The sequence below is a fragment of the Tamandua tetradactyla genome, chromosome 5 (assembly GCF_023851605.1).
Source record: "Tamandua tetradactyla isolate mTamTet1 chromosome 5, mTamTet1.pri, whole genome shotgun sequence".
Taxonomy (NCBI): domain Eukaryota; kingdom Metazoa; phylum Chordata; class Mammalia; order Pilosa; family Myrmecophagidae; genus Tamandua; species Tamandua tetradactyla.
The window spans coordinates 87,548,973-87,563,158 of NC_135331.1; the positions used below are offsets into that span (position 1 = coordinate 87,548,973).

The window sequence follows — 14,186 nt, forward strand, 5'->3', positions numbered from 1 at the left end:
CCAACACTGGGCCTGGGGCCAGTTGCATTTCTTGATTGTCACGTGGTTTCCCAGCTTAGCTGGGCCAGGGGAGGAGCAACGTCCAGAGTCAACTCTGTCCTGAGCCTTAGGTTGGCCAGATGGACAGACGGATCTGAGCCCTCTTGGATCCTCCAGCCATGAGGCTCCTCTGGGTCCTGGTGTGGGCCTCCAGCTTCTTCACCCTGTCTCTGCAAAAACCCAGGTCCTGGAAAAAGATGCTGGAGTGCTTGAGGCGGGGGCAGGGCTGGCAATGGGAGGGCAGGGGCTGAGGGACTGGATTTTGGGGTAAAGGAGAGTCGGGGTGGAGGGGCCAGAGTAAAGTCAGACTGCCAACCCTCACCTCTTCCCCTCAGGTTTCTCCTATTTTCTCCTTCTGTGGTTAACCTGGGGGTCCCCCTATCTGTGGGGGTGCAGGTTCAAGAGGTACCCCCAGGACAGGTAGTGGAAGGATCAGTGTTCCTGAGAAACCCATCCAACACTAAGGTCCCCTGCTCCCCAAAGGTGGGCTTTACCCTAAGCTCAAAAAAAGACTTCACGCTCCTCAGCCTCCAGGTAACTAGACCCCACATCCGCTCCTGCTGCTTGGGGCCCTCTGCTCTACTCCCCCCTGTGCCTCTGCATGTACATGTCTCTGTCTTTCCTCACTGGTCTCCCATCCCTCCTCCCACCCCCTCTGGTCTCCTTCCATGTCTCTCAGACTCTCTGTCCTTGTCCTTCTGCTCTGGCTCTGACTCATTCCCTCTCCCTTTCCTGACAGGTCCCCATGAAAGATGCAGTGGCCTGTGGCCTCTATAACCTCCTTGGAGACCATGAAGTACAGCTGGTGGCCCATTCCCCATGGCTGAAGAACTCTCTGTCCAGAACAACAGACACTCAGGGTGTCAACCTGCTCTTCTCTTCTCGCCGGGGGCACCTCTTCCTGCAGACAGACCAGCCCATTTATAACCCAGGCGGGAGGGGTGAGTCAGGGCCTTCAACCTCCACCTGTAACTCCCTCTCAACCTGCTCGGGGCACAAAAGAGGGGAGGAATTGGGGCCCACCTACTCTCCCTTGGCATGTGGAGTCCCATTCACCTCTCCCACCTTCCTCTCCCCAGTCCGGTACCGGGTCTTTGCTCTGGATCAAAAGATGCGCCCGGCCGCTGACACCCTCACCCTCACTGTGGAGGTGAGTCCCTGACCTCTGACCTCCCTGATCCAGGCGTCCGGTGGGAACTTTCCCAGCCCCCTTTCCTGACCACTTCTGCTTCCTTGGCAGAACTCTCAAGGCCTCCGTGTGCGGAAGAGGGAAGTGTACACCTCATCCATCTTCCAGGATGACTTTGTGATCCCAGACATCTCAGAGTGAGCTTTCCCTGCCTGGCCATTTGCACCCTCAGCTACGTCACCCCAGTTCCTATTTCCCCTTTGGCTCCAATACACACCGAGGAAAATCCCCAAATCCCCTGCCTTGTGTGCGTCCTCCTGAGTCTCTGGTTTATTCCCCGCCCTCTTCCCTGGAAGCTGTGCCCTGGCTCCCCAGTGGCCCTTGCCCAAGCACTGAGGACCTTGTGTGTCTGTCCTCAGGCCAGGGACTTGGAAGATCTCAGCCCAATTCTCAGATAGCCGGAACTCCAACAGCAGCATCGAGTTTGAGGTGAAGAAATATGGTGAGAGCTGGAGACCTGAGGGTCAGGCAGCTACTCTTCTGAAGAAATAAGAAGAGCAGGGCAGTGGGGAGCTCTGGGGGCTTCATCCCTGAGGGGAGGGGAGTCTTCAGTGGGAGTCTTCCCTGGAATCTGACCTGCCTACTGCCCTTTCGCCCTGTGTCAGTTCTTCCCAACTTTGAAGTGAAGATCATCCCTGGAGAGCCCTACATCCTGACGGCACCTGGCTTTCTTGGGGAAATCCAGTTAGACATCCAGGCTAGGTAACTACCCTGCCCCATGTGACTGGTGCTCCCAGGCTCCTCCCCCTTTAGGGGAACATGCTGCAGAGCCCTGCTTCCCTCTGCACCCCCAGCCCCACCCTCCCTGCCAGACTGGCATTTCCTCTAGCTCTTGCCCTCCCTCTTCTCAATCCCCCAACCCTGGCCACAGGTATATCTACGGGAAGCCAGTGCAGGGGGTGGCATATGTGCGCTTTGGGCTCCTGGATAAGGATGGTAAGAAGACTTTCCTTCGGGGCCTGGAGAATCAGGCCAAGGTATGAAGGAGGATGTGGGGTTGTGGGGAGGTGAGGGGGCTGAGGCAGAAGGAGGTGAGGTCAGGGACTCAAGTCTCACCTCATCCCCTGTTTTCTTCTCTGTCACAGCTGGTAGATGGCCAGAGACACATTTCCCTCTCAAAGGATGAGATCCAGGGTGCCCTGGAGAAACTTAATGTTAGTATGGCTGACCTGCCCGGGCTCCATCTCTACGTTGCTGCAGCCATCATTGAGTCTCCAGGTGAGACTATTCAAATCCAGACCCAGGCTTCTGACATCTGACTGATCCTCTGCTCTCCGGATCAACCCCTGCCCCCACCCGCCCCACACTTCTTCCACCTTTCTCTCAGACCCGAAGTCAGAAAAGGCCCAGGAGACTTTGTCTGTAGCCAGCTTTGTCTGTGGGCAATTCTACCCCTTCCCCCTATCTCAGTGTTTATTTCTTTTGCTCATTCACTCATTTATAAACTAATGTATGCAAGAGACACATGTGAAACACCCTCTGTGTGTCAATTCCTATGTTGGGCTCAGAAAGCAGAAATGAATTACTCAAGGCGTTCTCTGTCTTATGGGAAAGAGACACTGAAGCCGTGTTTCCCTCCTTACTCTCCTGCTCCTCTCTTGTGTCTGTCCTCTACTTCTGCCTGTCCCTCTATCTTGCAGGTGGGGAGCTGGAGGAGGCAGAGCTTACATCCTGGCGGTTTGTGTCATCTCCCTTCTCCTTGGATCTTAGCAACACCAAGCGACATCTCGTGCCTGGGGCCCCCTTTCTACTGCAGGTTTCTTCCGGAGGGGAAGGATGAGTGGTGGGTGGGGAGGGCCGAGGAGCTGGGAATAAAGAAGGAGCTCAGCCTTTCTCTCTGTATACCTGTCCTCCACCCCTTAGGCTCTGGTCCGTGACATGTCTGGCTCCCCAGCCTCTGACATTCCTGTCAAAGTTTCTGCCACATCGTCTTCTCCTGGGTCTGCTTCTCAAACGCGGGACTTTCAACAGAACACAGACAGGGGTGGGCAGATCAGCGTTCCCATTGCTATCCCTCAGGCCACGCGAGAACTGCAGCTCTTGGTAAGATTCCTCTGACCCAGCTCTACTCCTTCACGGTAGGGAAGGAGGGCTATCTGGGCTCCTGAGGACCCACAGCCCAGAGCCAGGGGGAGGAGCCAGGGTCCTGGGTCCTTGCCACTGACCCTCCCCTATCTGCCCCCTCCCTCCAGGTGTCTGCAGGCTCTCCCCACCCAGATATAGCCAGGCTCATTGTGAGGGCCCCACCCTCAGGACGCTCCGGGTTTCTGTCCATTGAGTGGCTGGACCCTCGACCCCCTCGTGTCGGGGACACCCTCAACCTGAACCTGCGAGCCGTGGGGATCGACGAGGCCAGCTTCTCCCATTACTACTACATGGTGTGCTTGAGCCAGAGGGTGGAAGCCGGGGGTGTGGGGAGTAGAGTTTCAGGACTGGGGCTGTGCCATGAAGAGGAAATCATTCATGTCCCTTTTCTTCTTGGCCCAGATCCTTTCACGGGGTGAGATTGTGTCCTTGAATCGAGAGAGCAGGAGTAGCGTGACTTCAGTCTCTGTGTTTGTGAACCATCACTTGGCCCCCTCCTTTTACTTTGTGGCCTTCTACTATCACAGGGGCTTCCCTGTTGCCAATTCCCTGCGAGTGAACGTCCAGGCTGGGGCTTGTGAGGGCAAGGTAACGGGTGTGTGTGTGTGTGTGTGTGTGTGTGTGTGTGTGTGTGTGTGTGTGTGTGTTAGGGGGTTGAAAGAGAAAGAAGACGGTGTGATTGCAAATATGGCATGGATTTGTTTGGGGTGCACTGAGGATGTAAGGACCCAAAGGAAGCTTCCTCTTTCAACTGTTCCCTTCCTCTCACCTTCTCCAGCTGGAGCTAAACGTGGATGGAGTCAAAGAGTATCAACCTGGGGAGTCTGTAAAACTCCACCTGAAGACAGATTCTCCAGCCCTGGTGGCACTGGGAGCTATGGACACGGCTCTGTATGCTGTGGGTGGCAGGACCCACAAACCCCTCAGCATGGGCAAGGTTTGTCCAGCCCCTTTCCCAGTCCTCTTTCCCCTCTATGGCTGGTTCCCCTCAGCCCTGCCCCTAGGCCTCACTCAGGCTCCCCAAGGCCTTTCCCAGTCTTCCTGCCAGCCCTGGCCCTTGTCCACTTCACTGGGCCCCTTAGTCTCCATTCCCCTACACTCTGCATCACTTCCCTGCTTGTCTGTATGGTGTCTTCTCACCCACAGCCTACCCCTGACCCACAGCCATTCTTCTTTACAACGTTCCTGCCTTTTCTTGCCAGGTCTTCGAAGTTATGAACAGCTATGACCTTAGCTGTGGCCCTGGGGGTGGGGACAGTGCCCTTCAGGTGTTTGAGGCTGCAGGACTGGCCTTTTCTGATGGAAGCCAACTGACCTCAGCCAGAAAAAGTGAGAGCAGTGGAAGAAGGGGAGAGGGTGGGAGGAAGATAAAGACGGAGGAGGGGCCTAAGAGGGTAAGGCAGGAAGGGCTGGGCCCCAGTAGGGCTACAGGGAAGATGGGTAGGAAACCACGTGCCCCGCCCCATGATGTGGCTGCAGTTCTACTCTCTTCCAGGTCTGAGCTGTCCCAAGGAGAATAAAATACGGAAAAAGAGGAACGTGAACTTCCAAAAGGCAATTAATGAGAAGTGTGAGTTGCGGGTGCCTGAGCAGCTACAGCAGCTCTCCAGTCATGTGGGGATTGGGGTGAAGTGGGGCGTGGTCTCTGGCTCCTCTGCCCATTGGTGAGTCAGGGTGTGGTATTCAGGCACAGAGATCCAGGTTCTAGCTGGGAGGAGGCTGAGTGGGAGCTCTCTCTACCAGCCTCTCTGGCATTCCTGGTCTATCAGGGCAAGTCCGCATGTATCTAGGGATCAGGGTGGGGAGTGAGGGGCATCCCATTTTGGTCCTGCATGCTGACCCTCACCCTGGCCCTGCAGTGGGCCAGTATGCTTCCCCAGTAGCCAAGCGCTGTTGCCAGGATGGGCTGACGCGGTTGCCCATGCTGCGCTCCTGTGAGCAGCGGGCGGCCCGCGTGCAGCAGGAGGCCTGCCGCGAGCCCTTCCTGTCCTGCTGCCAGTTTGCTGAGGACCTGCGCAAGCAAGCCCGTGCCAGTGGCCAGAGGGGCTTTGCCCGAGGTGAGGGGCTGCTCGGGTGGGTCTGGGGGCCTGGCGGGGGTACCTGGGAGGGCCTGGTTCCCCTTCCTCACCCCTCTGCCCTTGCTTCCCAGCCATGGAGGTACTGCAGGAGGAGGACCTGATCGAAGAAGATGACATTCCCGTGCGCAGCTTTTTCCCGGAGAATTGGCTCTGGCGGGTGGAGAGAGTGGACCACTCCCGCACGTAAGGGCATGTGTGGGGGGCCTGGTCCTGTCTCTTGGCTGTGTCTGGAGCCAGCCCTGGGTGTGACAGGCTCCTCCTTCTCTCCTTCCACAGATTGATATCTTTTCTTCCTGACTCTCTGACCACTTGGGAGATACACGCTGTGAGCCTTTCCCAGAGCAAAGGTGAGATTGCCCTGCCTGGGCCTCAGGTCACCCCTCTTCTTTCGCCCCTTGACCCAGGCTCCGTGCTTGGCCCTTTGCTCTCACTAAAGGAAAGGGGTGTGCAGATCTGGGGAGGTCTGTATCCAGTGCCCACCTGGGCTGGGAGGGTCATTTTCTGCCCCTCCTCCTGTGACCCTGGGCTGTGATGCCCGTAGGCCTCTGATCCCTGTCCTCCGTCTTTCCGATGTTCCCTCCATCAGGCTTGTGTGTGGCCACGCCGGCCCGGTTCCGTGTGTTCCGTGACTTCCACCTGCACCTCCGCCTGCCCACCTCTGTCCGCCGCTTTGAGCAGCTTGAGCTCCGGCCTGTGCTCTACAACTACCTGAATAGAAACCTGACTGTGAGGACTTGTGGGGACCCAAGCACAGAGGGCTGGTTGGGTGGGAGCTGGGCTGGGTAAGCAGGGAGCCTAGCTAGCTTGGGCTCTGGTCATCCCCCTGTCTTCCTGCCCCCAGGTGAGCGTCCACGTGTCCCCAGTGGAGGGGTTGTGCCTGGCTGGTGGTGGAGGTCTGGCCCAGCAGGTGCTGGTCCCTGCGGGCTCTGCCCAGCCTGTTGCCTTCTCCATGGTGCCCATGGCAGCCGCTGCCTTATCCCTGAAGGTGGTGGCTCGAGGGTCCTTTGAGTTCCCCGTGGGGGATGCGGTATCTAAGGTTCTGCACATTGAGGTGAGTGGAGTACCCCTGACTCCAGGTCCTCCGGCTCCCAGATTCATCCTCCCCTCTCCACCACTCCAGCACTCTCGCTGCAGGCCAGGCCAGGGGCCCAACCCCCAAACTCAATGTCTGGATCTCTTTCGAACTTCTACAATTCTGACCCAACTCTGTGCCTGAAGTTGAAATTCAAACTCCTGGGGAGTCTGCACAAGGAGAGGGCAGGCTCTGAACCCCATATGATCTCTCATGGCTGTGTTTCCCCTGAGACAGAAGGAAGGGGCCATCTTCAGGGAGGAGATTATCTATGAACTCAACCCCCTGGGTGAGTGACCCTTCCCACCCATGGCCATCTCTCACTGCCCATCAGTTTCCTGAGGGGGTCGGATGAGGCAGGGGACAAGGACAGCAGGGCAGACTCTGAACTTCCTCAATCTTCCCAGACCACCGAAGCCGAAGCTTGGAAATTCCTGGCAACTCTGATCCCAACATTATCCCTGAAGGAGATTTCAGCAGCTTTGTCAGAGTCACAGGTGAGAATGTCCTCTAGTCCCTTCCCAGGGGTTATCACTGGATTCATGTGAAACCTGTGGGCCCCTGTTTGATCCCATGTCTCTCAGGCCCCAGGTCCCCAGATATACTGTTGGCTTCCCACCTCTCTCCCTCTCTATAGCCTCAGATCCACTGGACACCTTGGGCTCTGAGGGGGCTTTGTCATCAGGAGGTTTGGCCTCCCTGCTGAGGCTTCCCCAAGGCTGCGGGGAACAAACCATGATCTACCTGGCTCCAACGCTGGCTGCCTCCCGCTACCTGGACAAGACGGAGCAGTGGAGCAAACTGCCCCCTGAGACGAAGGACCATGCTATGGATCTGATCCAGAAAGGTTCTGGGTGCAGGGACAAGCAAGAATCAGGACGGGGCAACTGATGGGAGATGGGCAGCCCAGGAGGCTAGGGAGGGGAAGAAAGGGGGGGCACCGATTGGAACAGGGAGCCATTTGCACGAATGGCAGGAGAGTAGGTTTCACCTCAGCAGCCTCCTCTCCTCTCCAAGGCTACATGCGGATCCAGCAGTTTCGGAAATCAGATGGCTCTTATGGGGCTTGGTTACACCGGGACAGCAGCACCTGGTGAGGCTGGGGAAGCGGTTAGGGTAAAGCTGGTATGATGGGATGGGAGGATGAGTGCCTTGGGGTGCGGGACTGAGCTGCCTGGAGGGCCCAGTCCCCTATCTCTGACCTATCCCTTCCTTCCCTCTAGGCTCACGGCCTTTGTGCTGAAGATACTGAGTTTGGCTCAAGAGCAGGTGGGCGATCCATCAGAAAAGCTGCAGGAGACGGCCAGGTGGCTGCTTTCCCAGCAGCAGGCTGACGGTTCCTTCCAGGACCTCTGTCCCGTCATCCACAGGGGCATGCAGGTGTGGAGCTGGGAGGCAGGCTTAGGTGTGCCATGGGAGACATTGCTGCCTTTTCCCTCCTGGCTGACCTTTTTTTTCTCCGTCCACCAGGGGGGCCTGGTGGGAAACGATGAGACCGTGGCGCTCACGGCCTTTGTGGTCATCGCCCTTCATCACGGGCTGGTCATCTTCCAGGACAAGAGCGCAGAGGAGCTGAAGGGGAAAGTGGTGAGGATACTGGTGTCTGGTCCTTCGCTGGCCCCCAGGTCTCCCCCATGCCCTGTTCTCTTTGAGAACTAGGAGTTCAGCCCCCGGACCTTCCTTCCCCTTTCTTCTCCTAGGAAACTGCTATCATAGCTGCAAACTCCTTCCTGGGGACGAAAGCAAGCGCTGGGCGGCTAGGCACCCACGCAGCCGCCATCATAGCCTACGCCCTGACGCTAAGCGGTGCCTCCGAGGACCTGCGCAGTGTTGCCCACAACAACCTCATGGCCATGGCCCAGGACACTGGTGGTGAGACTCCCAGGGGTCCTGAGCCTGGGACTTGGGGGACCATGGGACCCCTGAGTGTCCCCAAAGGGAGAGACTGAATGAAGACCTGAGAAGGAATTCAAAGGGGTAAAACAGGAGAGCCCGACAGGAGGGGCAGCAAAGGGTCAGGCCCTCAGGATGCTCTGCCGCTGCCTCCCCCACGCCTCTGTGGCTCTTCCTTCACTCCAGATCACCTGTACTGGGGCCCAGTCATCAGGTCTGAGAACAATGTTGTATCGCCCACCTTGGCTCCTCGGAGTCCGTCAGACCCCATGCCCCCGGCCCCGGCCCTGTGGATTGAAACCACAGCCTATGGCCTGCTGCACCTGCTGCTTCGGGACGGCAAGGTGGAGGAGGCCGACCGGGCTGCAGCCTGGCTCACCCGCCAGGGCAGCTTCAAAGGGGGATTCCGCAGCACCCAGGTAGGCACTGCCCTGGGAACCTGGGTGTGGGTAGCCCTGAGACTCAGCACCTGAGTTCTGGCCCAACCTCCCTAGGACACGGTGATGGCCCTGGATGCCCTGTCTGCATACTGGATCGCTTCCCATACCACCGAACAGAGAGGACTCAATGTGACTCTCAGCTCCATAGGCCACAGTGGGCCCCAGACCCACTCGCTTGAGCTGAACAACCACCAAATTAAGGGGCTGGAGGAAGAGCTACAGGTGACCTACTCCCTCACCTGGGTTGCCATGACCCTGGGGCCTGTCGGGGCCATGTCAGAAGTCACCCTTACCCCCACCCTGCGGAAGCCCCACAGCTCCTCTTCTTCCAGACATCCTGGCTGTGGGACCTTGGGACAGCTACCTAACCTCTGCGCTTCATTGTTCTCCACTGTAAAATAACATGTGCAGAGCTGAGCCAACAGGGTTTTTAGGAGGCTGAAATGAGATAAAGCATGCAAAGGTCTAAACCTGGTAGAAGCGTGGGGGGGGAGTTATTTTTTGGGAGGAGGTAAGTTAGAGCAGCAAACAGGTTTTTCCCTGCCAGTCTGATACCTCTCCCCTTTCTATCCCTGAAAGTTTTCTTTGGGCAGCAAGATTAATGTGAAGGTGGGAGGAAACAGCAAAGGCACCTTAAAGGTAAGAGCTGGCAGCCCTGGACACCTGGGGTCCAGGAAAGGAATGGGACTGGGCCGGGGCCAGAGGATGGGGAGAGGGCGTCTTGAGTGGGAGAACTGTGGTCAGAGCTCAGTGGTGTGGGAAAGGAGGAAGACAGCTCAGGGCTGGTGCACCCTATGACTCTTCCTTATTTTGGGCTCCACCATCTCTGGGGTCGTTACTGTTACCCCATGAGCCGATGGCTCACACACCCAAATCCTGGAGCACCTCAGACATGAGTGTCCCAAGTCCCTTCTCCCTCTTGTATCCCTTCCTCTGGCCGTAGGTACTCTGTCCCTCTGGTGCCCAGTTGCCACTTGAGGCCATCTTAAGCACGCCCCTGCCTCTTTTGAGGCCCTTCTCTTGTCCCAGTAGCTCCTCCTCTGTTCCCCACTGCCCGGGACCCCCTTCCCTGGGTCTTGGGCTCTGCTCACACAGTCTTCTAACTGTTCTCTCTATACTCCTGCCTCCTGGCCTCTGATCTCCACACAGCAAAGAGAAAAGAGAAAAGCCCCTCCCCCACATGGCTCACACGACTGCCCTGTCCCCTCTCTAGCCACCATTTATACAGACTCCCCCACCTTGAATGTCCTTCCCCTGCTTCTTGTCCCACGGGGCCAACTTATTCTCACTCTTCACGCTGAGGCTGCCGCCTCTCCTGACTGCGCCGTATCAGCACTGTGGAGAGGGCTTGTCCCAACTTTTGTCTCACTGCCTTGACTGGTACCTGCAGGTGGTTTGGTGCCCGTTCACCTTCTGGACTACTCAGTGAGGGGGATGAGAGGGGCTGAAGGCTGCAAGCCTCTCTGCCCAGCGAGACGCCCTTGGGTATGCCGCTAGTCAGAGGCCTGCAGCCCTAAATGTCTTACGTCATTCACCACCTCTCCCTGGGCCAGATCCTCCGTATCTACAATGTCCTGGACATAAAGAACACGACCTGCCAGGATCTTCAGATCACGGTGACAGTGATGGGCCATGTTGAGTACACAAGTGAGTGGGGGACACAAGGGGGCCGGCGCCAGGGGCCCAGTGGCTGCCTGAGCTCCTCCTCACAAAGCCTCCCCGGGCAGTGGAAGCCAACGAGGACTACGAGGACTATGAGTATGGGGAGCTCCCAGCCCGGGACGACCCCGGAGCCCACTCCCAGCCTGTGACGCCGCTGCAGCTGTTCGAGGGACGCAGGAACCGGCGCAGAAGGGAGGTGCCCAAGGTGGCAGAGGAGCAGGAGTCCAGAGTGCAGTACACTGTGTGCATCCAGTGAGTGTGGGGACCACGAGGGGGTGGCAGGAGGGCGAGGTGGCGGGTGGCCGGGGCTGGGGGCCTGGTCCCTGGCAGCAGGGAGAACTTGGACAGCGGCTCGCTACCCGCAGGCGGAACAGCAAGGCAGGGCTCTTCGGCATGGCCATCGCTGATATCTCCCTCCTGAGCGGGTTCCAGGCCCTGCGGGCTGACCTGGAGAAGGTATGGCTGGCTGCCCAGAGGGCCCTCTTCCATTCTTAGCAACCCTGCTCTACCCTGCGACACCCCTAGGCAACGACGGCCTCCCTTCCCCACAGCTGACCTCCCTCTCTGACCGGTACGTGAGTCACTTTGAGACTGAAGGTCCCCATGTCCTGCTCTACTTCGACTCGGTGAGTGGGGAGCAGTGGCTCAGGGGACCTTGCTGGCGCCATGCTTACTCCCTATAGGCTACATGAAACTGTAGCAAAATTGCAGTGAGCCCATGGCCAGGGCTCTGGGGGACTTGGGGTGTCAGCAGAAAGACAGGACAAGAGTAAGTCAGCAGTGAACAGCATGACCAGACCCAGGCTGGGGGCATCCAGGGAGACTGGGTGCTGCTGGCTGGGTGCACTGGGCTGTGGCCCTGAACTGGAGCCAGTGAGAGGGAAGGGAAAGAAAGGGCTTTAGAGGGAGCCTCCATGAGTTGGATGTGGTCCTCTTTAGGTGCTTTCTTTGCTGAGATTATGACCCTCCTCAGTTTTTTGTTTTTGTTTTTGATATTAAAATATGTTTTCTTGTATGAAATGATGGTGGTCACAGATGGTAGTTGTTTTGTCTTTTCATGGCCTTATTTGGCAAAGACAAACAGTTACCAATCCTCTGATGGAATTATTATTATAATTTGAAATTTACTGGGAGAAAATGTGAGAAAGGCAGTGTCCAGCCTTGGCCAGGAGTGGGGGTGGGGGTGGGGTCATGGAAGACCCCACTGCCCTGTGTGTGCAGAGGGGCCAGGCAGAGGAGTCTGGGTTGAACCCAATGGAAAATGAAGAGCCAGGAAGATTTCTAGCAGGGAGCTGATGATATGGCACTGCTTTTGGAAGGAGACTGCCTGGGGCACTGGGATGGGACCAGGCCTGTGTGGGCATGAGGAGGGAATCAAGAGAATGGGCTGGGCAAGCACACCTGCTTCTAGGGTATGGCTGGTTAAGGGGTCTTTGCATCTTAGGGTCCCAGTGATGAAGGAAAGGCCATCGGGAGGGTAAATGGGTTTAGGGGTCAGGCAGAGTGAATTTGGTGAATTTGTCAGTGCTGCCAAATCCAAATGAAAGGGTGGAGCTGAAAGTTTGGTTTGGGAATCATCAGCCTGGAAGGGTTTGGTGAAACCCAGGGAGTGTTTAAGGCAGGGGAGAGCCAGGGCTACAGGAAGGAAGAAGGAGGAGCTACAACCAGGTCAGAACCAGGGATAGTCCAGTAGCCAAGGGACAACGGCTCACGAGGTGAGTGTCTGTGAAGTGAGCTCTGCAGAGGGGCCCAGGACACAGAAGCCCGGAGAAGGTCACCAGCAGGGTGGTGAAGTCACCAGAGACCTTGGGTAGCATTTTATAGGGGTCTGGCAGCAGGATGATGGTGGAATGTGAAGGACACTAGAGATAAGACTAATAGGAACCAATAGAAGCTGCCAAGGAAAGGCAGCACCGCAGCTGCAGGGCCTGTCGAGGGACTGGGCTCCTGACCTCTCCTCTGATCCTGGTGCCAGGTGCCAACCTCCCGGGAGTGTGTGGGCTTTGGAGCTGTGCAGGAGGTGCCTGTGGGGCTAGTGCAGCCGGCCAGTGCAACCCTGTATGACTACTATAACCCCGGTGAGCACTCCAGGGCCTGGGGTAGCCGAATGCCTGGCTGTCGCGGCGGTGGGGGGGGGTTAGGACCATCGCCCTGGGTGGAACATTGGGAACTCTGGCAGCAAAGGGTGACAGAGCATTCCTGTGCCTTATGGGACCAGGGGCACGGGGTGGGTTAGCTGCACAGAGGAAGGCACCAAACCCTAACTCCCCACTCTGCTTCTCTCCAGAGCACAAGTGTTCCGTGTTTTACGGGGCACCAAGTAAGAGCAAACTCTTGTCCACACTGTGTTCTGATGATGTCTGCCAGTGTGCTGAGGGTGAGACCCTGGGGTTGGGGCAGGGCGGGAAAGTGGGGCGGTCGGGGCCTACCGACTGTTTCATCTGGGCCCCTTGACTTCAGGGAAGTGCCCTCGACAACGTCGAGCCCTGGAGCGGGGGCTGCAGGAGGAGGATGGTTACAGGATGAAGTTTGCCTGCTACTATCCCCGTGTGGAGTATGGTCAGTCTCCCCACCCACGGCCCTGGCCCTGACTTTGGTCTCTCCAGTTCTGCCTGCACCTCTCAGAGGCTCACATGTGGCCTCTGCTCTGACACCAACTTCCAGGCCCTTCTGCATCGGGGCATCTAACCTTCCCTCCCTTCTCCTCACTACCTCCTAGGCTTCCAGGTTAAGGTTCTCCGAGAAGATAGCAGACCTGCTTTCCGCCTCTTTGAATCCAAGATCACCCAAATCCTGCACTTCAGTATGAAGGGACCTGGGGACTAGGGCAGACTTGGGGGGGAGAGGGACTGAGGCCTGGGTATGGGATAGAACTTCACAGCTCTCAGGAGAACCTGCTGACTGGAATAGTGAAATTCACTGCCTCTTGGAAGTTCTGGCCTTCTCCATAACTAGGAGAGTGTGGTTCCTCCCTGGTGGGCAAGTGGTGAGGGTTAAATGAGAAGAAACATGGCCCCAGGCTCATCCCTAAGGCCTTCCCCTCCCCTCTGACATTTCTTGTGCATGCTACCCCCTCAGCCAAGGATACCAAGGCCACTGCTGGGCAGACCCGAAACTTCCTGGTTCGAGCCTCTTGCCGCCTTCGCTTGGAACCTGGGAAAGAATATTTGATCATGGGTTTGGATGGGGCCACCCTGGACCTCAAGGGAGAGTGAGTCCTCTGGGCCCTCAGTTTCTTCTCTCCTCCTGCCTCTTGACCTCCTTTGGGGAACAGATCCCTAGCACCTAGGCACTTCTGCCTTGAAACCCAGGCGCCTCTTATCCTCCCCCCCCCCACCTGCCCATCCTCCTGACCCCTGATGACTGCTCCCTTTGTCCCCCCACAGCCCCCAGTATCTGCTGGACTCAAACAGCTGGATCGAGGAGGTGCCCTCTGAGCGCCTCTGCAGGAGCACCCTCCAGCGGGTGGCCTGTGCCCAGTTCAAAAACTTCCTCCAGGAGTATGGTACTCAAGGCTGCCAGGTGTAGGGGCTGCTTTCCCAGCTTCCTCAGAAGGAGCTGAGCTGGGAATGGTGATACCTGGAAGGGGCTGCATATGGTCCCTTGAACATAGCCCTAGGGCAGGGCCAGGGGCATAATAAAGGTCTTTGGCAGCAAAGTGTCAGTGTGCATTCCTGGAGTGAGAGTGCTGTCCCCAACTGCACATCCCAGGTTCGGGGTCCCAGGCC

The 14,186-nt window shown here is 57.4% G+C and overlaps 1 protein-coding gene across 1 annotated transcript; it reads left to right on the top strand.

Moving 5' to 3' along the window:
- Positions 1-88: 88 nt before the first annotated feature.
- Positions 89-14,116, top strand: LOC143684421 (complement C4-B-like). Its single transcript, XM_077161376.1, has 41 exons — positions 89-223; positions 375-573; positions 779-980; positions 1,119-1,189; positions 1,280-1,365; positions 1,588-1,670; positions 1,834-1,930; positions 2,100-2,205; positions 2,314-2,446; positions 2,869-2,984; positions 3,092-3,271; positions 3,421-3,606; positions 3,716-3,901; positions 4,092-4,250; positions 4,516-4,642; positions 4,809-4,883; positions 5,173-5,370; positions 5,463-5,574; positions 5,668-5,738; positions 5,978-6,117; positions 6,233-6,442; positions 6,701-6,752; positions 6,871-6,960; positions 7,101-7,310; positions 7,481-7,556; positions 7,687-7,843; positions 7,934-8,050; positions 8,164-8,335; positions 8,543-8,775; positions 8,851-9,018; positions 9,376-9,435; positions 10,350-10,443; positions 10,524-10,710; positions 10,824-10,914; positions 11,010-11,084; positions 12,434-12,536; positions 12,746-12,835; positions 12,919-13,017; positions 13,178-13,261; positions 13,537-13,669; positions 13,845-14,116. The coding sequence occupies exons 1-41, from the start codon at positions 159-161 to the stop codon at positions 13,984-13,986; spliced, it is 5,235 nt and encodes a 1,744-aa protein (XP_077017491.1). The 5' UTR covers positions 89-158; the 3' UTR covers positions 13,987-14,116.
- Positions 14,117-14,186: the final 70 nt, after the last annotated feature.

Excerpts from the sequence above, each read along its gene's own strand:
- LOC143684421 (XM_077161376.1), top strand. The coding sequence starts at position 159 with ATGAGGCTCCTCTGGGTCCTGGTGTGGGCCTCCAGCTTCTTCACCCTG. Across the intron at positions 6,961-7,100 it reads CAGCTTTGTCAGAGTCACAG|CCTCAGATCCACTGGACACC; the intron begins GTGAGAATGTCC and ends CCCTCTCTATAG. Across the intron at positions 12,836-12,918 it reads TGTCTGCCAGTGTGCTGAGG|GGAAGTGCCCTCGACAACGT; the intron begins GTGAGACCCTGG and ends CCTTGACTTCAG.